This window comes from Mandrillus leucophaeus, unplaced genomic scaffold (genome assembly GCF_000951045.1).
Source record: "Mandrillus leucophaeus isolate KB7577 unplaced genomic scaffold, Mleu.le_1.0 Scaffold58, whole genome shotgun sequence".
NCBI lineage: Eukaryota > Metazoa > Chordata > Mammalia > Primates > Cercopithecidae > Mandrillus > Mandrillus leucophaeus.
In genome coordinates, this window is record NW_012106252.1 from 3,793,228 (window position 1) to 3,816,923 (window position 23,696).

General features: G+C 40.7%; 1 protein-coding gene across 8 annotated transcripts in view; it reads left to right on the plus strand.

Moving 5' to 3' along the window:
- IKZF3 (IKAROS family zinc finger 3 (Aiolos)) overlaps window positions 1–23,696 on the plus strand; it is a 105,327-nt gene that overhangs the window by 23,867 nt on the left and 57,764 nt on the right. For 6 of the 8 annotated variants that reach the window (XM_011998987.1, XM_011998991.1, XM_011998990.1 and 3 more), the window contains exons 2-3: window positions 12,993–13,046; window positions 15,652–15,753. In XM_011998987.1, coding sequence (XP_011854377.1) covers window positions 12,993–13,046; window positions 15,652–15,753 — 156 coding nt within the window. The remainder of the gene's footprint in view (window positions 1–12,992; window positions 13,047–15,651; window positions 15,754–23,696) is intronic. The other 2 variants (XM_011998988.1, XM_011998989.1) reach the window with 1 other exon arrangement.

Here is a 23,696-nt window from a genome sequence, read left to right on the forward strand (position 1 = left end):
CACCACTGCACTCCAGTCTGGGCCACACAGCGAGACTCTGTCTCAAAAATAAATAAATAAATAAATAAAGTAGCAATGACATGAAATGCCCATTTTTCCTTTTCTCTCTGCATGTTCATTTGGTAGCATGTGATATACAAGGTAAAATTGGAATATACATTTTTGTCTACAACTTAAGGGTAACTGACCTTTTCAGGAAAATAACACTAGACACTGACTTTGTTGTTTTAACTACAGTTGTCAGCAATTCCCCTGCGCCCCACGGTCTACGATTTCCTTATTAAACACATAATCTAGTAGAAAAAATGGAATGCATTATTTTTTTAAAGGGGAAGGGTAGGAAGAACTGAAATAGTAACATGGTTATATTTGATCTGGTGTTTTTAAACAAGCAGTCTTGATGTTTCTTAACATTTACCTTAGCTCAAGGAAATAGGGAAGGAAGTATTTCATGATTGGAGGGATTACTCTCACTTTAACGCATGTCTTTGTTTTTGTTATCTTCCTTTCCCCCCAGTCAGCAATAGTGCACAGTCAGTTGAGGTGTTTGAAATTAACTGGATCCAAAAATCTCTTCTAGTTCTGGCCTTCTAAAATCTATAATCTGTATAGGAAGGCATTTAAAACACGATTTAAATTCTCTGAAGCAACAGTAAAACTCAAGAGACAAATCCTGCTTCTCTTCTTAATGTGTCACTGACTTTGTGCCCTTGGGCAATTACTGGCCTTTATGTTTTTTGGCATTATTTGTATCTTGGATTTTGTCTGTAAAATGGAGAAAATAATAAATGCCATTGCCCCTATTTATCTTCCAGAAATGTTATGAGAAAAAAAGAAATCTCATTGCACTATTAAGCTGAGTGCTTGATGCCACGTTTTTGGAGAGCCACAGGCAAACAAAAACGGGTTCAGAAGACAGCTCTCACCATGGTCAAGAAACTGAGTGGTAGCATCTGAGCTATCCTGTTGTACTTATCCTGTATGTTATACTTATCCTGTATGTTCCCAGAAAGCTGAACTAGGACCTGAAATAGACATTTCGGAAATTTGAGTTCAGCTACATTTAAGAAAGAATACTTTTAACTACTAGAGTTTTTCTGAAATGGAAAGGAATAACTTCTGTATTATTCTAAGGATTCAAGCAGAGGCTGTATAACCCAAGTAGGGGGATATTAGGGGACATTCAAACATCAGATGGCAGAGGAAGGAGAGGTAAGCTAGTTACGATAATAATTTCAATTCTAATATGCTAATTTCATCAGTGATAGAGATCATTTTTCATCCTACAGAACTGTTCTTGTACTGATGGAATTTGAGGAATGATTATATATGATGGTGATAAGGAGAACTGGTAAAGGATTTTGCAGAAATGACAACTAACACTTCTCTGCCACATTTATGGACCCAGGTGTTAATGTTGCAATTGTGAAAACATTCTAGTAATCAGTGCCTCAATTTCTGAAACTTTTACTTAAAAAGTAAAAGTGAACATTTTAGATAAGATAAACTTTTTCTTTTTTAAAAAGAGGTATGGGTATAAAGGACTTCACTTACTATTATAAAGAAGGAATGGAATATCAACATTCAGAGACAGCTTTCTGGCAGCTGTCAGGCACCAGAGGTGGCTGGCGGCTGGCAAACTCAATACAGGCTTCTTTCTGAGATTTGACATTTTGCTTTCCTTTAGTGCTTATACTTCCTACTGGGAAAACAGACCATGGAGTAGAAATATGATCTCTGAAATTAAGAGGAAAATTTTGTTAGCTAATATTCTTAATTGAATGGTAATTATTTAATAGTACAGTATTAGAAATAAAGGCAAGTTTATAACCATTAGAATCAAAAACATGATTGCACATTTTTGTTGCAAAGGTAATTATTTGGTTTTGTTCATAGATAATTTATATTTGAACTAATAGGTAACGCATTCATATGTGAACTTCCATGAAATCTCAGTTAACTAGACTCCTGCCATTTCCAAGTTTAAATTTTATTTATAATCTGCCCCTTTTCATTTTATAGCACATGAAATGTTAGAAACTCTGAAAAAAAAAAAGAACCTTGGTATCTTAAAAAAACTAACTGGTGAAAAGATTTATATAGTATCATTGTCAATGAAAAGAGAATCTAAAAGACTAAAAACAAATTTGAAATTGTCATCCCTCAGTAAGCATATGATGAAGTCTCATTTTCTATACTGGCAGAAAACAATTTGAGATTGCTAGAATGGCTATGAAGAGCTATGAATGGGAGAGTGCTGTGGAACACTGCAAAAGAAATAAGCTTTAACTTTTACAGTCTAATATATATGTCAGTATCTCAGTAATAGAATAGTTGTGTCCGTTAGAAGATGTGTTATTTAAGAGATAAGGTGTTAATGGAAAACACTTATGTTTTAATTAAACCTTAAAACATATCAGGAGATTGGTTATTTAGTTGTGGAAAGAGCAAAAAGACAAATGAAATAGGTATTAACTAAAGTTTTCTGCTAGATTACAACTCTGGCTTTTAAATGAGATAAGAAAATGGTTTTATCTAATGATACCAAAAAATCCTGATGAAAACATGATGCTAAGTGTATATTTGTATACATACATGTATGTTCATTTTAAAATATTTTATCTGGATATTTGGCATCCTGAGGTGGATATTTTTACCCTCTGAAAAGTCACATTAATTTTTCAATCACTGACATTTGTAAAGTGCTTTGTATGAAAGGTGCTGTCTAAATGTTTTATTTCTTTGATTACTGCATCAATGAAAACCACAACTTTCTCTTCAAATTCCAATTGCAGGGTTTTGAAAGTAACCATAGAAGTATTAGTAATAGACCTAGAACAGGGCTCCATACACTGTTTCTGTAAAGGACCAGATAGCAAATGTTTTAGGCTTTGCGGGTCATATGGTCTCTGTCACACTACTTAGTTGGACTGGTGGAGTACAAAAGCAGCCACAGACAATATACAAATGAATGGGTTTAGCTGTGTTCCAATAAAACCTTTTTTTTTTTTTTTTTTTTGGAGACAGAGTCTCGGCCTGTTGCCCAAGGCTGGAATGCAATGGGGCAATCTCGGCTCATTGAAACTTCTGCCTGTCAGGTTCAAGCGATTCTCCTGCCTCCCCTTCCTGAGTAGTTGGGATTATGGGCACCTGCCACCAAGCCTGGCTAATTTTTTTTGTATTTTTAGTAAAGACGGGGTTTCCCCATGTTGGCCAGGCTGGTCTCAAACTCCTGACCTCAAGTGATCACCTGCCTTGGCCTCCCAAAGTGCTGGGATTACAGGTGTGAGCCACTGCACCTGGCCTCTGATAAAACTTTATTGATGAACACTGCAATTTGAATTTTATAAAATGTTCAAGTGTATTCTTCTGATTTTTAAAAACCACTTAAAAATGTAAAAACCATTCTTAGCTCACAGGCAGTACACTAACTGGCAGTGAGCCATAGTTTGCAAAAACCTTGATCTAGTGTGTTTGTAGGGATCAACAATAGAGATATAAAACTTCACTTGTTCATTCAACAAATATTTATTCAGTGTCCATCATGACCTGACACTAGTGTGGGGGCTGAAGATACAGCAATACAAAACAGACAACATCCCTGTTCTCATGGAGCTTACATTCTTGTGGGGAAAGACAGATTTTAAAAAATGAGTGATGATGATCTGGGAGGCCGAGGCGGGCGGATCACCTGAGGTCAGGAGTTCGAGACCAGCCTGACCAACATGGAGAAACCCCGTCTCTACTAAAAATACAAAATTAGCTGAGCGTGGTAGTGCATGCCTGTAATCCCAGCTACTCAGGAGGCTGAGGCAGGAGTATCGCTTGAACTGGGGAGGCGGAGGTTGCGGTGAGCTGAGATCATGCCATTGCACTGTAGCCTGGACAACAAGAGCAAAAAAAAAAAAAAAAAAACACTCCGTCTCAAAAAAAAAGAATGATGGTGATTAGGAAGAAATTTTATAAAGAAAAATAAAGCAAGGTAAGAGGAAAGAAAATGACAATGGAGGATGACATTTTACATAGGGTAATAGGTAAACCTTGTTTGAAAAGGTGACTTTTAAGCAGATACCTGAACGAAAAGAGAAATTGAGCCAAGTGGCTTCTAGGAGGAAAGCATTATAGTCAGGGGGAAGGGTAAATGCAAAGGCCTTGCGGCAGGAGCATGCTTTCCCTGTTCAAATAACAGGAGAAATGTAGACAATTGATGAGATTTATATTTCAACGAAATTAACCCACTCCAAGATTCTTCCATCATTTGCACCAGCTATGTATAAACATCAGTACAGGAAACTATATTTCTATCAAAAGCAACATAGGGACTCTTCCTACTTAACTTTGTAGAGCATTCTTTTGGAAAATATTTCAAAGCTATGTTGACTGCCTACACATTAAAAAGACCACAGTAGACCCCATCAAATGGAAACTTTTTGTGGGTTTGTTAGGGGGGACTGAAGTGTAAAGAAGTTACAAAATGATCAATTAAAAACTAAGATGTTTTTGCTGCATTTAGAAATATTTAACAAGTTTCTGGTCTTCAACTGGGAGTTCCTTCACCATCTGTCCACTACTGTCTTTGAATGGGCTTCATGCCCCTATAAATAGCTTGAAGTTTAGGAAGGGAAATGTACTTCAATCTATCTTGTTGTTGTGTTTTAATTTAGTAGTTAAGAAGAACATTCATGTGGCCCGATCATAGACCGTTTTCCTATCTCTTTTAAGTTATGAATGCTAAGGTAGTTAGAATCTCATTTTTGTCTTAGAAACTACACTCAGTTACTTCTGGTGTTATTTACAGTACACAAAGGACACTTTAAAAACATTGAGAGCTATTTAAATGTCAGGGGGTTTAAAATGTTCAGGGGACCAAGACCTTTTGCCTTTAGTTCACCAAATCAAAAGCCATCTTTCTGTGTAGTGACTAAAAGATGTTCCCACACGAAGGTTGCTCATGCAAAAGCTTTGAGCTAGTTTTCGGTCTTTCTTTTTTTCCCCTCCGTTAAGAATCCTTTCAGCATGCAGTTGAAAGTTTCATAGTTAGCGTTTTTAAAAAACACTATCAAACTTACAGAAAAGTTGCAATACAGCACAAAAAAGCTTTTTTTTCCTGCAAGTTTTGAAAGTAATGTTGCTGACACGGTGTTCTATCCCTCCCCTATGCTTTAGTGTATGTGCCCTGCCCTCACAATAAAATCATCAAAACCAGGAAATCAACATTGATACATTACTACCATTCAATCCTCAGACCCCATTCAGGTTTCTCCAATTGCTTCTATGATGTTCTTTACCACAAGAGATTTCGGTTCAGAATCACACATTGCTTGTCGTGTCATGTCTCTTTCCTCTCCTTCAGTATGGAACAGTTCCTCAGTCTTTCATGACCTTGAAACTTTTGAGGATTATAAGCCAGCTGCTTTGTAAACTATCCCTGCAAATTTGAGTTTGGTTGTTTCTTTATGATTTGATTCGTGTTTTGCATATTTGGCAGGAATATCACAGAAGTGATGCTGTGTTCTACTCACTATCCCAAGGCACATAATTTTTGTTTGTCCCATTACTGATGATGATCACATGTAACTTTGCTCAGTTACAGTGATATCAAACAGGCTTTTCCATTATATAGGTGCTCTTTTCTTTCAACCTTGTAATTAATAAGTATTTTTGGAGAGAAGCACTTTGAAACTATATAAATATCCCATTTGTCATCAGACTTTTAATTTATTCATTTATTAATATCAGAATGTACTCATGAATTTCTGTTTTTTTTAATGGGTTATAATCTAATACTATTATTATCTTTATGCTCCCTTGTCCCAGATTTGGCCAATGAAAACCCCTTCAAGATGACTGCTCTGTCCTTTTAAGATATCCTCTTCATTCTGTGAGCACTTCCTTGCTTTCTGGCACAGCGAAATGTTCCAGACTCATGTTTTCAATTCTCATGTCTTAGCCACCCCAGTAGCTGGTACTAAGGTATGCGCCACCATACCTAGCTAATTTTTGTATTTCTAGTAAAGATGGGGTTTCGCCACGTTGGCCAGTCTTTTCTCAAACACTTGAGGCTGAGGCAGGCCTCAAATGAGCCACCCAAAATGCTGGGATTATGGGAGTGAGCCACTATGCCCAGCTTGGAGTAAACCATTTCCTCAGGGAGCCTCATTCCTTTAAATGAAGAATAATATTTAGAAGTTAATATCTTGAAGCTATTGTAGTTTCACTGTTCCTAGATGCTCTCAGTGAACAGGGAAAGGGACTGTATTTATGTATACCCATGTACACACATTTACATCTATATTTTGTATCTTTTTTTTTTTTTTGCTTTGTTGTCATCCAGGCTGGAGTGCAGTGGCACCATCATTTCTCACTGCAGCCTCGAACTTGTGAGTTCAAGTGATTCTCCTGCTTCAGCCTCCTGAGTAGCTAGGACTACAGGTGCACTTCACCACACCCTTCTAATTTTAATATTTTTTTGTAGAGATAGGGTCTCACTATGTTGCCCAGGCTAGTCTTAAACTCCTGGTGTCAAGCAATCCTCCTGCCTTGGCCTCCCAAAGTGCTGGGATTACAGGCATAAGCCACCTTGCCTGGCCTATCTTTTTATATATAGTAGAAGCCATGAGTTCATGCCGGTACATCCACTTCCAATACAGTACCACAGGCTTCCATATTTGTAACTCCCTTCTCTGACAGAAAAACCTGGCTGTCATTATCCTTATTATGTTTACTTATTTGACCAGTCCTCCATTATGTAATACAACCAGAACTATTGTTCTTGTATAAGACCTTTCATTTCAAAAAATACGAGAAAAAAAAAAAAAAGGAAAGAAAATTAAAACAAAAAGGGCTGGGCATGGTGGCTCGTGTGTATAATCCCAGCCCTTTGGGAAGCTAAGGCAAGAGGATCCCTTGAGGCCAGGAGTTCAAGACAAGCCTGGGCAACATAGTGAGACTCTGTCACTACAAAAAACTTTAAGAGCCAGATGTGGTGGCACACACCTGTAGTCCTAGGTACTCAGTAGACTCAGGCAGGAGGACTGCTTGAGCCCAGGAGTTTAAGATCACAGTGAGCTGTGATCATGCCACTGCTCTCAAGCCTGGGCAACAGAGCAAAATCCTATCTCTTAAAAAAAAAGTAAAACAAGCAAAGAAAAATTCCTACATGCTTCAGAGGAACACATAGAATTCAGAATTTATGTAATATATCATTCACAATGTCCAGCATACAATCCAAAATTATGTGGTCATATGAAGAAGCAGGAAAATGTGACCCATACTCAAGAGAAAAGGAAATCAATGGTAACTGACCTCAAAATGGCATACATAATGGAACTGGCAGATAAGAATTTTTATAAACCATAATAATTACACTTCTATAATTGAAGTTATAGAAGGAAAAGGGTGGGAGAATGGAACAGAAAAAATATTTGAAAGCATTTAGAGAAAAATGAAAAGGAAGTAAAGGAAAATATGCTTTTAATTAACAAATAGAAAACCTCAGCAGATGAATTAAAATGAACTAAATGGAAATCCTAGAACTAAAAGTTACAATATCTGAAAAAGAAAACTCATTAGATAGGCTTAACAGCAAATTAAGATGACAGAAGAAAGAGTAAATGAACTTGAAAATATGAAAATAGAAATTATTCATTCTGAATATCAGAGGAAAAATGGCGTTTTCGGGAGATAAAGCAACAATGTCTCAGGGAACTGTGGGAAAATGTGAAAAGATCTAACACATATAATTGAAGTTATATAAGGAAAAGTGGGGGGAAAGGAACAGAAAAAATATTTGAAGAAATAATGGCTGAAAATTTCTTAAGTTTGGTGAAAAACATAACTTTACAGATTTAAGAAGTTCCATGAACCCAAGTGGGATGTATGCAAATAAAATTACAGCTAGGAATATTATGGTCAAACTGCTGAAAGCCAAAAGTAAAGAGAAAAATCTTGAAAGCACTTAGAGAAAAGGAACACATTACCTATAGGAAAGCAACAATGCAAGATATCACTGATTTCTCATCAGAAACAATAGAAGACAGAAGACAGTGGAATGCCATCTTCAAAGAGCTGGAAGAAAAAAAAAAACTGGGCCAGGTATGGTGGTTCATGCCTCTAATACCATTTTGGGAGGCTGAGATGAGAGGATGGCTTGAGGCCAGGAGTTCAAGATCAGCCTTGTCATCAAAGCAAGTCCCTGTCTCTAGAAAAAAAAAAAAAATTAAGAAAAAAACCCTGTAAACCCAGAATTCTATATCTAGTAAAAATATCCTGTAAGATTGAAGACAAAGTAAAGACATTTTCAAATAAATGAAAACTAGGAAAAGTCCCTCAGATAATTGCACTACTAAAAATGCTAAAGTTCTTTAGACTGTAGGGAAGTGATACCAGATCAGAACTCAAATGTTTATGAAAAAATGAAAAGCACCAGGCCAGGCACAGTGGCTCTCACCTGTAATCCTAACACTTTGGGAGACCAGGGTAGGAGGATCACTTCAGCCCAGGAGTTTGAGACCAACTTGGGCAACATAGTGAGACCCCCTCCCTACAAAAAAAAATTTTTTTTTAATTAGCCAGGCATGGTGGTGCTTCTATAGTCCCAGCTACTTGGGAGGCTGAGGTAGGAGGATTGCTTGAGCCCAGGAGGTTGAGGCTGCAGTGAACCATGATTGTGCCACTGCACTCCAGCCTGGGCAACACAGTGAGATCCTATCTGAAAAAAAGAAAAAAGGCACCAGAAATGTTAAATATATGGGTAAATAGAAACTACTATTTTTTCATCTTAATCTTTAAAATACAATATGACTATTCAAAGCAAGAATTAGCATTGTATTGTAAGGTTTAAAGTATATGCAGATGTGATACATATGACAACTATAGTATAAAGCTTGGAGGGTAGGAAATGGGCCTAAATGGTTGCAGGCTTTCTACATTTTATGTGAAATGTATGATTTTAACTCTAAGAAGACTGGAAAATTAAAGATGTATTTTATAGTCCCTAGAACAGGGAGAAATAGACAAATCAACAGTCATATTTGGAGATTTTAATATTCCTTTTTCAGCAACTAAACAACTAGTCAAAAATTAGTATATCCATAGATCTGAATGACATTGTCAACTACCTTGATTTAATTAACATTTATTAAACAGTACACTTGAGAACTGCAGAATACCTAGAAGCAGCTTTTCCACTCCTTATTGAATCTCCCCCTGGTTCTGCTCACCTGCCTTCACTCCTGCCTCCACCACGTCCATCAGGGTGACCCAGAAGTTCTACAGGGTGTCCACCTCTGGCCCCGGGACCTTCAGCAGCCACTCCTATGTGAGTAGGCCCAGTGTCTGCATCAGTTCCTCAAGCTTGTGAGCTTCTCCCAAGTAGGCAGCAGCATCAGTGTCCAGGGTGTCCTGGGTGCCAACGTGGGTCTGGGTGGAGGCTATGGCCGAGATGGTGGTTGTAGGAGGCATCATAGCCATCATGGTCAACCAGAGCCTGCTGAGCCCCCTTAAGCTGGAGTTGGACCCCAACATCCAGGCTGTGTGCACTCAGGAGAAGGAGCAGATCAAGACCCTCAACAAGTTTGCCTCCTTCATCGCGGTTCCTGAAGCAGCAGAACAAGATGCTGGGGACCAGATAGAGCCTCCTGCAGCAGCAGAAGATGACTTGGAGCAGCAAGGACAACATGTCCAAGAGCTACATCAACAACCTTTCGTGGCAGCCAGACACTCTGGGCCAGGAGAAGCTGAAGCTGGAGGCAGATCTTGGCAACATGCAGGGGCTGGTAGAGGATTTCAAGAACAAGTACGAGGATGAGTTCAGTAAGCGTACAGAGATGGAGAATAAAATTGTCCTTATCAAGAAGGATGTGGATGAGGCCTACATGAACAGCGTAGAGCTGGAGTCTCACCTGGATGGCAAGCTGGTAAGATCAGCTTCCTCAGGCAGCTGTATGAAGAGGAGATCCGGGAGCTGCAGTCCCAGATCTCGGACACATCTGTGGGACTGTCCATGGACAACACCCACTCCCTGGACACGGATGGCATCATTGCTGAGGTCGAGGCCCGGTATGAGGAGATCACCAACTGCAGCTGGGCCCAGGCTGACAGCATGCACCAGATCAAATATGAGGAGCTGCAGACCCTGGCTGGGAAGCACCAGGATGACCTGCGTTGTACAAAGACAGAGATCTCCAAGATAAACTGGAACATCAGCCGGCTCCAATCTGAGACTGAGGGCCTCAAAGGCCACAGGGCTTCCCTGGAGGCCGCCATTGTGGATGTGTGGGGAGCGGTCCGTTAAGGATGCCAATGTCAAGGGGTCCAAGCTGGAGGCTGCCCTGTAGCTGGCCAAACAGGACGTGGCGCGTCAGCTGCACAAGTATCAGGACACTGACCCTGGACATTGAGATCACCTCCTATAGGAAGCTGCTGGAGGGTGAGAAGAGCCAGCTGAAGTCTGGGATGCAGAGCATGAGTATCCATATGAAGACCACCAGGGTGGTCTGAGCTCAGCCTACAGGGGCCTTACAAGCCCTGGCCTCAGCTACAGCTTGGGATCCAGCTTTGGCTATGGCAGGGGCTCCAGCTCCTTCAGCTGCGCCCACTTCTTCAGGGCTGTGGTTGTGAAGAAGATCGAGATCGCGATGGGAAGCTGGTGTCCCAGTCCTCTGAAGTCCTGCCCAGGTGAATGGCCACAGCAGCCCCACCTAGCCTACCCCCTCCTGTGGCTGCCCCAGAGCCTGTGGAGGAGGCCGCTGTGCAGGGGAGTATAGGGAACAGGAGACCCACCTGAGGCTCAGCCCTAACCCTCAGCGCATGGGGAGTTTACTGCCTGGCAAGTAACTCCCTTGCCCATGACTCCAGTTACAAAACAATTAATCACTTTTTCTTCCTCCTAAATAAAGCCTGAGCTAGATCTGCAAAACAAAACAGAACAAACAAAACCAACAAAAAACAACACACATACATCTCAACTACACATGGCACATTCACCGAGGACACAAGTCTTAATCCTTTTAAAGGGATTACAGTCATACAGACTGTGTTCTCTGACTGACTGAAGTGCAATGGAATTTGACTTCAATAACAAGTTAGCTAAAGAATTCCTGAATTCCCCCAAATATCTGGAAATTAAACACTTATAAATCACCAGTGGATCAAAGAAGTCACGAGGGAAATTATAACTGAATTATAATTAAAATAAAACATCAGCATTTACGAGATGCAGCTAAAGCAATGCTTGCAGGAAAACTTATAGCTTTAAATGTTTATAATTAGAAAAGAAGAAAGGAATAAAGTCAGTCACTAAAATTTCACCTTAAGAGGGCAGAAACAGAGCAAGTTAAGCCCAAAGTAGAAGGAAGAAGCACTTTTGAACAAGTTCTAGTTTCACTGTGTTGAAACTAGATGTCTGCCTCCTACCCTATAACCCAGTAATTCCATACCTAGGTATGGATTCAAGAGACATGAAAGCACATGACCACAGAAATACTTGTGCAAGGATGATCATACTGCAGTCTAATCATGAGAAAAACAAACACATCCCAGTTGAGGGACATTCTACAAAATACCTGACCAGTACTTAAAACTGTCAAGATCATCAAAACAAGGAAAGCCTGAGAAACTGTCCCAACCAAGAGGAGCCTAAGGAGACAAGATGACTAAATGTAATATGGGATCCTGGAAGGGATCTTGCAACAGAAAAAGGACATTAGATGAAAACTAAGGAAATCTGAATACTTAGATAGTAATAATGTATGAATATATGTTCATTAATTATAACAGATGTACCATACTAATATAAGATGTTAATAATAGGGGAAATTGGGTGTGGGGTATATGGGAACTCTCTGTGCTATCTTTGCAATTTTTCCATAAGTTTAAAACTACTCTAAAATTTAAAAGTTTATTATTTTAAAAAAGAATATCATAGTAGTTTGACTTATAAATAGCCCAAACTGGAAACAGTCTAGGTGTCCATCAACAGGAGAATGGATAAACAAACTGGGATATTCATATGGAATACTACTTAGTAATAAAAAAGAATGAACTACTGATAAACACCACAGAATGGATGTATCTCAAAACATTATGTTGAGTGAAAGAAGCCTCAGGCAAAATAATGTATACCATATGTCTGTGTGATTCTGTTTTTATGAAGTTCTAAAATAGGCTAAACTAATCTATGGTGGAAAAAGTCAAAACAGTAGTTGTCTCTGGAGTATGTGGGTGGGAATTGACTAGTAAGAGATGTGAGGGAGCTTTTCTGGGATGATGGTAATGTTCTGTATCTTGATGCATGAGGAAAATGCATGAGGATGCATAAGGATGCATGAGGATATGCATGAGGATATGCATTTTTAAAAACTTATAGAATGTTACACCTAAGATCTGTGCTTATCACTGTATGTAAAATTTACCTTTTAAAATCTTGTAAACAGATATTGAATTTTAGTTAATAATAATCATGCTGAAATGTTAGGACTGAGGTAGACTGATATCTGCAACTTATTTTGAAATGCATCAAAAAAGCTGGATCGATGAATGGATTGAGTGGTGAAAGGGTGGAAAGATATGTGATATTGCTGCAAATGACATGATTTTATTCTTTTTAATGACTGATTAGTATTTCATTTTATATATATTTACCACTTTTAACTGTTTTTTTCTATGTGTTCAACAGTGTTCATAATAAAATATTGAGGGAAGAATAAAGAATATATGAAATTATTTCTAATGGGACCCACTTTTTGCGTATTGTTCTTGGTGTAAGTAGATCTCTGGCAGAAGGTTTTTAGAGTAACGTTGCTGCGTCAATATTTTTTTTTCATTCTCCTTGAAAGGCTTTTAAGCAGAGTATAGAGAAAGAGCAGTCTTGCTCTGAAAGAGGGATTCTGCTGCTAAGTTTTCTGAAATGGTATCCCTTATTAAATTTGAAATGCTCAAACCTGTAGAAATGTGCCCTAAGTAGCTAATATTTATAACCTCTTTCTTTTCAGATATACAAACAAATGTGGAACTCAAAAGCACTCAGGAGCAGTCTGTGCCCACAGGTAACATCAGGTCTTTTCTCTCTGGAAATATGCCTTTGCTAAAAATACCAAAGTAAGAAGATCATGCTTATTCTGGTTACAGTAAAAATGCTATGGAAATGTGTGTGTGTGTGTTTTTTTAATATGGTTGTCTCTTGCTGATGAAAAAATAACTCATCCGTTTAGATCATGTAAGTTCTTTAGCATCTTAAGGCCAAACATACGCTACCTAATGTTGATCACTGTTTGTTTGTTTGTTTTTAATTTTTCAGCTGATTGCTCTGAAGACAGTTTTTGTTGAATAACATAGTAGCTTGTATTTGAACGACTTGCGATTTTTACTCTAGAAGAGTAGTCTGCAAACTTTTTTGTAAAGGGCCAGATAGTAAATATTTAGATTTTTCAGGCCACATATGGTCTCTGTCACATATTATTTTTTGTATGTCTTACAACTCTTAAAAAATGGAACAACCATTCCTACCTCCTGGGCTCACACAGAGGCAGGCTATGGTCAGACTTGTGTCTCAGGCCATAGTTTACTGATCCCTGCTCTAGAATAAATTATAAACATTTATAATAATTTATTTCCTGAAAATAACTTCTGTGTTCCCTCATTGATGAACTCACTGTGTGAATCAAAGCTTACATTATATTACAAAATTTAATTTATCACTGAAATGCCTTTTTGTGTTACTGTAAGTTGTAATCACATGTTTTTTTTTTTTTTTTTTTTTTTTTGAGATGGAATTTCACTCTTGTTGCCTAGGCTGGAGTGCAATGGTGTGATCGTGGCTCACCACAACCTCCGCCTTCCGGGTTCAAGTGATTCTCCTGCCTCAGCCTCCCAAGTAGCTGAGATTACAGGCATGCGCCACCATGCCTGGCTACTTTTGTATTTTTAGTAGAGACTGGGTTTCACTGTGTTGGTCAGGCTGGTCTCGAACTCCCAACCTCAGGTGATCCACCCGCCTTGGCCTCCCAAAGTGCTGGGATTATAGGCATGAGCCATTGCGCCCGGCCAATCACATCTTTTAATTGAACCTAAACCTCATATTAATTGTTTAGGTGTCCACTATATTTTAGTCATTTCAGGCTCGAGAAAAGTGAACCATTGTTTAGAATGGTGTCTTAGAGTTCACAGAGTATACATTATAATATGCAGAAATTAGAAACTTTAGATATTCATAAATCAAACACTGAGTCCATGGTGATCACATTTTCAGGGGCTCTTAGTGATGGGTTTTGTGAAACGTGTTTCTCTTTCGCTCCCGCCTGTTTGGTCGTGGCTCTGCAGAAAGGAGTATCACTGCAGAGCTTCTAGTTACCTCCTTATTTCAACCCAGCCTCAGTGCCACGGGAGTCAGTGTCTTTGACTATTTTTTGTGTTAATGGGAACTCAGCAAATATTTTGTTGAAGATTGGGAAGGAGTTAGATAAAAAGAGGGTAACTTTTTAGTTCATTTCTTCTGCTATCCTCTTTGTTAAGCTACTATGTTTGTATGTGAAACTAATTCCAGTTACATCGTTCCTTTTTCTTCTAGTATTATCAATATTTATTATACATTTCTGTTAAACTTATTTTGTAACAAGTTTGCTATTTATTTAAGCATGCTTTTATTATGTCTGCTCCCTTTCACTTATGAACTTTCATAACACTTTGTATTTCCTTTATTTAATCCCTTGTCTGAGCCTACTGTGCATTAGAGTTGTGGACTTCTCTTATCTGTATCTCAAAGTATGAGCTCCTTGAAGACATAATGACTTATTCATATCTGTAGCCTTGTCAACATTTAGTAAATGTTCAAACAAATAAAGAAACTTGGGGTCCAATATGTTTTCCACAGAATCACATTTATAATGTGAACAGAAGGGAAAAACAGAATTTGGCATACAGAAAGCTTACAGATCTTCCTCCTAGGAAAGCATCTTTCCCAAATTAGGTTATACCAGTGTTTGCAGGCTTAGTATTTCTGGTCACTGCTTTGTCATAAATAGCAATGGCATCCTACTGAATATCGTGAGATATACCAGTGGAGAGAGAATTTTTCTCCAGAAGGAACCAGAGTGCCCTTTAACTCAGATGAAAGAAATATTCAAGAAAGTTGTGTGTATTCAGAGGGTACATGAACCCTGGGCATATTTCTTTTTCTTTTCTTTTTTTTTTTTTGAGACGAAGTCTTACTCTGTCATCCAGGCTGGAGTGCAGTGGCGCTATCTTGGCTCTCTGCAACCTCCACCTCCCAAGTTCAAGTGATTCTCCTGCCTCAGCCTCCCGAGTAGCTGGGATTACAGGCACACACCTCCATGCCCGACTAATTTTTGTATTTTTAGTAGAGATGGGGTTTCACCATGTTGGCCAGGCTGGTCTCGAACTCCTGACCTCAGGTGATCTGCCCACCTCGGCCTCCCAAAGTGCTGGGATTACAGGTGTGAGCCACTGTGAACCCTGGGCATATTTCTAAACTTCAAGAGTTTTCATGTATATATCCCTTTTGGGTATGTGTGAGGGGGTACTGTCACTAAAGGATTGTGTGAAGCTGAAAGTTAATTGGAGGTCTACTTAATACATATTTATAAAAATCCTTTAACATTGAACCACATACTTAAAACTCCTTTTATCTTTTAGAAAGTCCAGCAGTTTTGAATGACTACAGTTTAACCAAATCTCATGAAATGGAAAATGTGGACAGTGGAGAAGGCCCAGCCAATGAAGACGAAGACATAGGAGGTGAGCCGTAGTGTGCAGACTAAATACTGATGGCTGTAGATATTGCTAAGGCTTAGTGTGGAGAGGAAATCAGCTCTCTAGGGAAAACTTGCATTTGTGGGTTTGGTTAGGAGTGATTCTGTTTTGCTAATTTCACAAATATTTGCATTTCATAGTTGTACGTTATCAGCAAATTTTGAGAATTTAAGGTGCTTATCCAGAGTTCCAATTATATTAACTTTACTTAAAATATAATGTTTATTTTACTATTTTCCATTATTAAAGTAATACATGTTTATTGTAGAAAGTTTGGGGTGTTTTCTGACACCAACAAACCAGTTTTCCAGTTCTCCAGACAATGACTTGGTGTCCAACAATTCAATTCAATTTTTTTTTTTTTTGAGATGGAGTCTCACTGTCACCCAGGTCAGAGTGTGGTGGCGCAATCTCTGCTCACTGCAACCTCCACCTCCCACGTTTTAGTGAGTCTCCTGCCTCAGCCTCCCAAATAGCTGAGATTACAGGCGCCCACCACCACGCCCAGCTAATTTTTGAATTTTTTAAATAGAGACAGGGTTTTACCATGTTGGCCAGGCTGGCCAGGAGCTCCTGACCTCAAGTGATCACCAAACTTAGCCTTCCAAAGTACTGGGATTATAGGCATGAACCACCATGCCCAGCCCAATTCAATTCAATTCTGATTCTAATTCCTGATGTTTGCGTAGACCCCACAGGTTACAGGCTCAGTTCCACAATACTGCACAGTACTCTCTCCACTTCAGACACCAGTCTCAAGTACCAGGTCCCCAGATTACCTGCACTTCTGTCTGGCTTAGCTACAAAATCGGGGACTCCCCTCCACATGTTTAATAATTTGCTAGGATGACTCACAGGACTTGTTACATAACTCATTTATTCATTCCTTTACTCTCAGCTACTCTTCCTCCTTCTTACTGTCTATGCCCAAACTTTCCCACCTTTGGGAGGAACATTAGGTTTAGCCACTGCACTGGTCTAGATCATAGGCAGCAATACTAGTCTAGCAAGTACCTCTCCCTCAGTCAACTCCCATACATACAGGGTAGGGTTACAAAGGTACAGAACTAGTGGGCTATTTCTACCACTGGCCAATATATCTGCATTCAATATTAACCCCAATTTTGCCAGATGGAGTAAAGGCACAGCCTGCCTCATCAGGCCCTTAGGAATTCTGACATAAAGGTTTAAAGCTATGGTTACAGTTTCTTGCTTTAGGAATCATCTCTGTTTCTGGCACTTGTAGGTTACAGTGCTGGTCTTGCAACCACTGCCTCTGATAGGAGAGAGAAAACTGATGTGACGACGTAGGGAAGGAAAAAAAGAATAGTCATCACACCAATATCCTCCTCTTTGGCAAGAATTGTATAGTCATATCAGCATCCTCCCCCACCTCCTCTTCCCAATCTACCAGAAAAACAGAGGAATCTACCTAGTGGGAACACTCCCTTAGCTCATGTGAGAGTGACCTCACACTTGTGCAAATGCATAAACCAACCCTTCATGCCTATGCCTCACCCTATTTTAGACAGTGTTTCAGTTGGTCCAATTCTCTATCAAACTATTACTCTGAGGAGGATAGCTCTTTGCCCATTGTTTGACATTATGGGCTGTAAGTAGAGTGCTGCTGAGTATGAAGAAATGTGGCCCAGCCGTTCAAATTGGTGCAATATCTTCTGTTCCGGTTCTTTGATGGTACTGACCATTTTTGTCTACCACCAGATAAGCAAAGCCCCATCCAGAGTCAGTGTTTATCCCTGTCAAAACCAATCTGTAGGATGGGTGCAGTGGCTCACACCTGTAATCCCAGCACTTTGAGAGACTGAAGCAGGAGGATCTCTTGAGCTCAGGAATTCGGCCCAGCCTGGGCAACATGGTGAAGCCCCATCTCTATTAAAAAAAAAATAATTATAATAATAATACAAATAAATTAGCCGGGGGTGGTGGTGTGTACCTATAGTTCCAGCTACTTGGGAGACTAAGGCTGGAGGATCACTTGAGCCTGGGAGGTTGAGGCTGCAGTGAGCTGTGATCCCGCCACTGCACTCCAGCCTGGGCAATAGAATGAGATCCTGTCTCAAAAGAACAACAACAGGCAGGCCATAGTGACTCACACCTGTAATCCCAGCACTTTGGGAGGCTGAGGCGAGTGGATCGTTTGAGGTTGGGAGTTCGAGACCAGTCTGACCAACTGGTGAAACCCCGTCTCTGCTAAAAATACAAAAATTAGCCAGGTGTGGTGGTACTCACCTGTAATCCCAGCTACTGGGGAGGCTGAGGCAGGAGAATTGCTTGAACCTGGGAGGTGGAAGTTGCAGTGAGCTGAGATTGCACCAGTGTGCTCCAGCTTGGGCAACACAGTGAGACTCCATTTCAGAAAAAGAACAAAAACAAAAATGATTTGTAGCCTTTGGGACTACCAGCATTGGCTCTTCAATGTAATCCACTTGCCAACTATGTGTGGGGTCTTTCCTCTGGGGAATCTTCCCCATAGTCATCTACAGTAGCTGTCTCTCTTATTGGCAGACAGAATAGTTTGTTGCTATTTTGTGCCTCAGGGGGTCCTAGAGAAATATGTCCAGATTCAACCCATCTTCTACAGTGGCTGTAGCACCCTGCAACCTGTCTACTCATTTCATGGACCCACATGCTTACCTCAAACAAGCACACTATGATACTTACTAATTGGTTCTGATCAGCTTCCAAATCTGGAAGGGGGGTCTTTTGCTGAGCATTGATATGTCCTACTTTAATGCACCCCTCAAATTCCTATAGTGATTTCCATAGGGCTTTGTCCCATATGAGAGTCCCTTTAATATGCCAAGTTTCCGTTGCACTCTTGCCTTACCACATGGACAGGCTGTTGGCCATTGCCCATGAATCAGAAACTGAAACATATGGGCATGTATCACTGCTCAGTTCTTCCATCACTTCTAGGAAAACAACAGATTATTCAGCTCACCGAGCTGATTTGTTTTTACCTTCTTTAATTACAGTTGTGGTGTTCCAAACAGGATGTTGTCCATTTACCTTAAAACTACCATCCACAGCCAGGCATGGTGGCTCATGCCTGTAATCCTAACACTTTGGGAGGCCAAGGCAGGAGGATTGCTTGCGCTCAGGAGTTCAAGACCAGCCTGGGCAATATAGTGAGACCTCGTCTCTACAAAACACTTAAAAATTAGCTAGGCATGGTGGCACATGCCTGAGGTCCCAGCTACTTGGGGGACTAGGGTGGGAGGATCTTTTGAGCCTGGGAGGTTGAGGCTGCAGTGAGCCCTGATCGTGTCACTGCACTCTAGGCTAGATGATAGAATAAGACCCTGTCTCAAAAAGCAAACAAAAAAACCTCCATTCACAAATCAAGCATCTCTCTGTTGGTCAAAGACTACTTTACAGGGCACTGTTTAAGTGATGATAGAATCCAGTAGCTCCTCATATAGTTCCAAAGTCAGTTGTAGAAGAAAAGAGGACCCCTACTCCCGAGTATATCGTCTTCATTCCCCAGGTAGCTTGATTCTCTATAAACTATTTCTATGTTACTATAGAACTCTTCTGGGCACTGCCCTCCCCATTAGAACACTTCTCTGACATCACCCAAGACTTCATTCATATTTTAGGTTTTAAAATTATTTTTGTCCTTTAATCATAAGGACAATTTCAATTAATGTCCAAGAGCAGGCTAATAATTGCCCCTCAAATGGAAATTCTCTGGTCCAAAATCCAATTGTTGTCATCGCTGGGAAGCACTCACAAGTTTTTGCCATAAGTCATTATCCAACTCTCACACACCAAGCCTAAATTTCCCCTACCCTAAGTCATCCCAGGGCCAGATACCAGTCAACCAGAGACCATCCCTATGCCCTAAAGCCTACCAGAATTATTCAGACTAGCCAATCCTAAACTGTTTACCCAGCCCTGCCTTGCCTTTTCCACAGAAACCCCAATTAAGGCTCTGACCTAAGATTTTTCCTCATTCCTCTTTTCCGTCTCCTGACCAACACTGGTGCTTTCTCCTGTGACCTTGTATAGCACATAATAACCATCTCTCTGGGATCTGTAAATGTGACAAACTTCTTTCCAGGCCTTGTTCTTATTTTCTTTGTGTCCATACTGACTTTACCCTATCATATCTGACATGTACATTCTTAGACATCACTTAACCGAGGCATTTACCATGACCTGGTGTATTAGTCTGTTCTCATGCTGCTATGAAGAAATACCCAAGACTGGGCAATTTATAAAGAAAAGAGGTTTAATTGACTCACAGTTCCACATAGATGGGGAGGCCTCAGAAAACTTACAATCATAGCAGAAGGCATCTCTTCACAGGGCAGCAGGAGATAATGAGTGCCAGCAGGGGAAATGCCAGACACTTATAAAACTATCAGATCTTGGTCGGGCACAGTGGCTCATGCCTGTAATCCCAGCACTTTGGGAGGCTGAGGCGGGAGGATCACAAAATCAGGAGATTGAGACCATCCTGGCTAACATGGTGAAATCCCATCTCTACTAAAAATACAAAAAAATAGCTGGGGGTGGTGGCAGGTGCCTGTAGTCCCAGCTACTTGGGAGGCTGAGGCAGGAGAATGGCTTGAACCCTGGAGGCGGAGCTTTCAGTGAGCCGAGATCACGCCACTACACTCCAGCCTGGGTGACAGAGCAAGACTCCGTCTCAAAAGGAAAAACAAAACAAAACAAAACCATCAGATCTTGTGAGAACTCAGTATCATGAGACCAACATGGTGGAAACCACCTCCATAATTCAATTACCCCATGATTCAATCCCACCGGGTCCCTCTCACAGCATATAGGGATAATGGGGGTTACAATTCAAGATGAGATTTGGGTAGGGACATAGTTAAACCATATCATTCTGCCCTAGCTCCCACCCAAATTGCATTTCCTCACATTTCAAAACACAATCATGCCTTCCCAACAGTCCTCCAAGTCTTAACTCACTTCAACATTAACCCAAACATTAACCCAAAAGTCCAAGTCTGAGACAAGGCAAACCCCTTCTGCTTATAAGTCTGTAAAATCAAAAGCAAGGTAGTTACTTCCCAGATACAATGGGGGTACAGGCACTGGGTAAATATACTGGTTCCAAATGGGAGATATTGGCCAAAGCAAAGGGGATACGGGCCCCGTGTAAGTCCGAAATCCAATAGGGCAGTCATTAAACCTTGAAGTTCCAAAATGATCCCCTTTGACTCCATGTCTCATATCCACATCATGCTGATGCAAGAGGTGGGCTCCCATGGCCTTGGGCAGCTCTGCCCCTATGGCTTTGCAGGGTATTGCCCCCTTCCCAGCTGCTTTCACAGGCTGGCGTCAAGTGTCTGTGGCTTTTCCAGGTGCACGACACAAGCCATCAATGGATCTACCATTCTGGGGTCTGGAATACGGTGGCCCTCTTCTCACAGCTCCACTAGAGAGTGCCCCAGTGGAGACTCTGTGTGGGGGCTCTGACCCCACATTTCCCTTTTGCATGAAGTCCTGCATGAGGGCTCCACCCCTGTAGCAAACTTCTGCCTGGACATCCAGATGTTTTCATACATCCTCTGAAATCTAGGCAGAGGTTCCCAAACCTCAGTTCTTGAATTCTATGAACCCATAGGCTCAACATCACATGGAAGATGCCAAGGCTTGGGGCTTGTATTCTGTGAAGCAACAGCCTGAGCTGTACCTTTGCCCCTTTTAGCCACAGCTGGAGCAGCTGGGACACAGGGCACCATGTCCTAAGCCTGCACAGAACAGGGGGACCCTGGACCCAGCCCAGGAAACCATTTTTTCCTCCTAGACCTCTGGGCCTGTGATGGGAGGGGCTGCTGTGAAGGTCTCTGATATGCCCTGGAGACATTTTCCCCATTGTCTTTGTAATTAACATTAGGCACCTCGTTACTTATGCAAATTTCTGCAGCTGGTTTGAATTTCTCCTCAAAATGGGTTTTTCTTTTCTATCACATTTTCAGGCTGCAAATTTTCCAAACTTTTATGCTCTGCTTCCTCTTGAACGCTTTGCTGCTTAGAAATTTCTTCCACCAGATACCTTAAATCATCTCTCTCAAGTTCAAAGTTCCACAGATCTCTAGGGCAGGGGCAAAATACTGCCAGTCTCTTTACTGAAGCATAGCAAACATTACCTTTGCTCCAGTTCCCAAGAAGTTCCTCATCTCCATCTGAGACCACCTCAGCCTGGACTTCATTGTCCATATCACTGTCAGCATTTTGGTCAAAACCATTCAATAAGTCTCTAGGAAGTTCCAAGCTTTCCCACATCTTCCTGTCTTCTGAGCCCTCCAGGTCTCTAGGAAGTTCCAAACTTTCCCACATTTTTCTGTCTTCTTCTGAGCCCTCCAAGCTGTTCCAGCCTCTGTCTTTTACCCAGATCCAAAGTTGCTTCCACATTTTTTGGTATCTTTGTAGCAGTACCCCACTCTCTCTGGTACCAATTTACTGTATTAGTCCACTCTCACACTGCTATGAAGACATACCCAAGACTGGGTAATTTATAAAGAAAAGATGTTTAATTGACTCACAGTTCTGCATGGCTGGGGAGGCCTCAGGAAACTTACAATCATGGCAGAAGGTACCTCTTCACAGGATGGCAGAAGAGAGAGTGAGTGCCAGCAGGGGAAATATCGGATGCTTATAAAACCATCAGATCTTGTGAGAACTCACTCACTATCACGAGAACAGCATGGGGGAAACCACTCCCATGATTCAGTTACCTCCCACTGGTTCCCTCCCATGACATGGGATTATGGGGCTTACAATTCAAGATGAGATTTGGGTGGGGACACAGCCAAGCCATATCACCTGGGTAATGGGCATATTTAGTGTGTGAATCCTGATTATCACAAAGCCAGTTCCACATGGCTTGCATATGAAGCATATCAGCTGCTTCATCTGGGGATCTGGGGTTGGCATTGAAAGGGGAAGTCAGATAGTTCCCCTTCTCAAGGTAAATAGACCTTATAATGGCTCTTATCTGGTCCACCAGGTCAGCTGTTCCCTTAGGAATGACCTGCTGTGTGTCTGGATCATGTGTAGCCATCTGTGATTGTTCCATAGTGAGCTGTGGATCCTGTATCAACCCAAACATGCTCTTCCGCTCTGAAGCATTTAAATGCCAATATACTGCCCCTAAATTATTTATTCTTGCAATTCATTTTAGTCAAAATTCTTTAGGAAGCTGATGGTACTGACCTACAAAATAAAGTAACTCTTTTACACTCTACCCCCTGGTTTCAGTAGTTTCTTGGTTTTTCCCTCCCCTACCTGGACTCTCTGTTTGGTGACCAGAGATCTTAGAGATATTTTCTGCTTTTCTTACATATTTTTTCCCATTAGAGGCAACTTTGAGTCTAGCATCCAAAGTTCAGGGCCACCGGAATCTGAGCGTGGTTCAACATCTTTTTAACTTGCATTTCACCAACCCAACACTCTTTTTAACTTTCATTTTAGCTGTTACAGATAACAATAACCATTGGATTGTATATTTCACTTTTTTCTTATTAGTTTGCATTTCCTTAAGTATTCAGTGAACCAACTCCCCAGGAGTTGGGTTCATCTTTAAATTTCACTGGTAACTTTTACCTTTAGTAACTGATCACAGCCCAGTTGCTGCTCCATAGGTGACGATATGGCCACTCAGGAATCAAAATTTCCTCATTCCCTACCCTTTTATTTTTATCCTTCCAAACCACATGTTTCTGTGAGCCAGGGCTGATCTAGCAAATCCTACTCCTGACACCAATTCTGGGGTGTTTTCCATCCACAACCAAGTCTCTAGGCAATTCATTTGTTGGGTGTCCAACAATTCAATTCAATTCTGATACTAACTCTGAGAATTAGTACAGACCACACAGGTTAAGGGCTCAGTCCCACAGACTGCCCCTGCTTCAGACACCAGTCTCAAATAC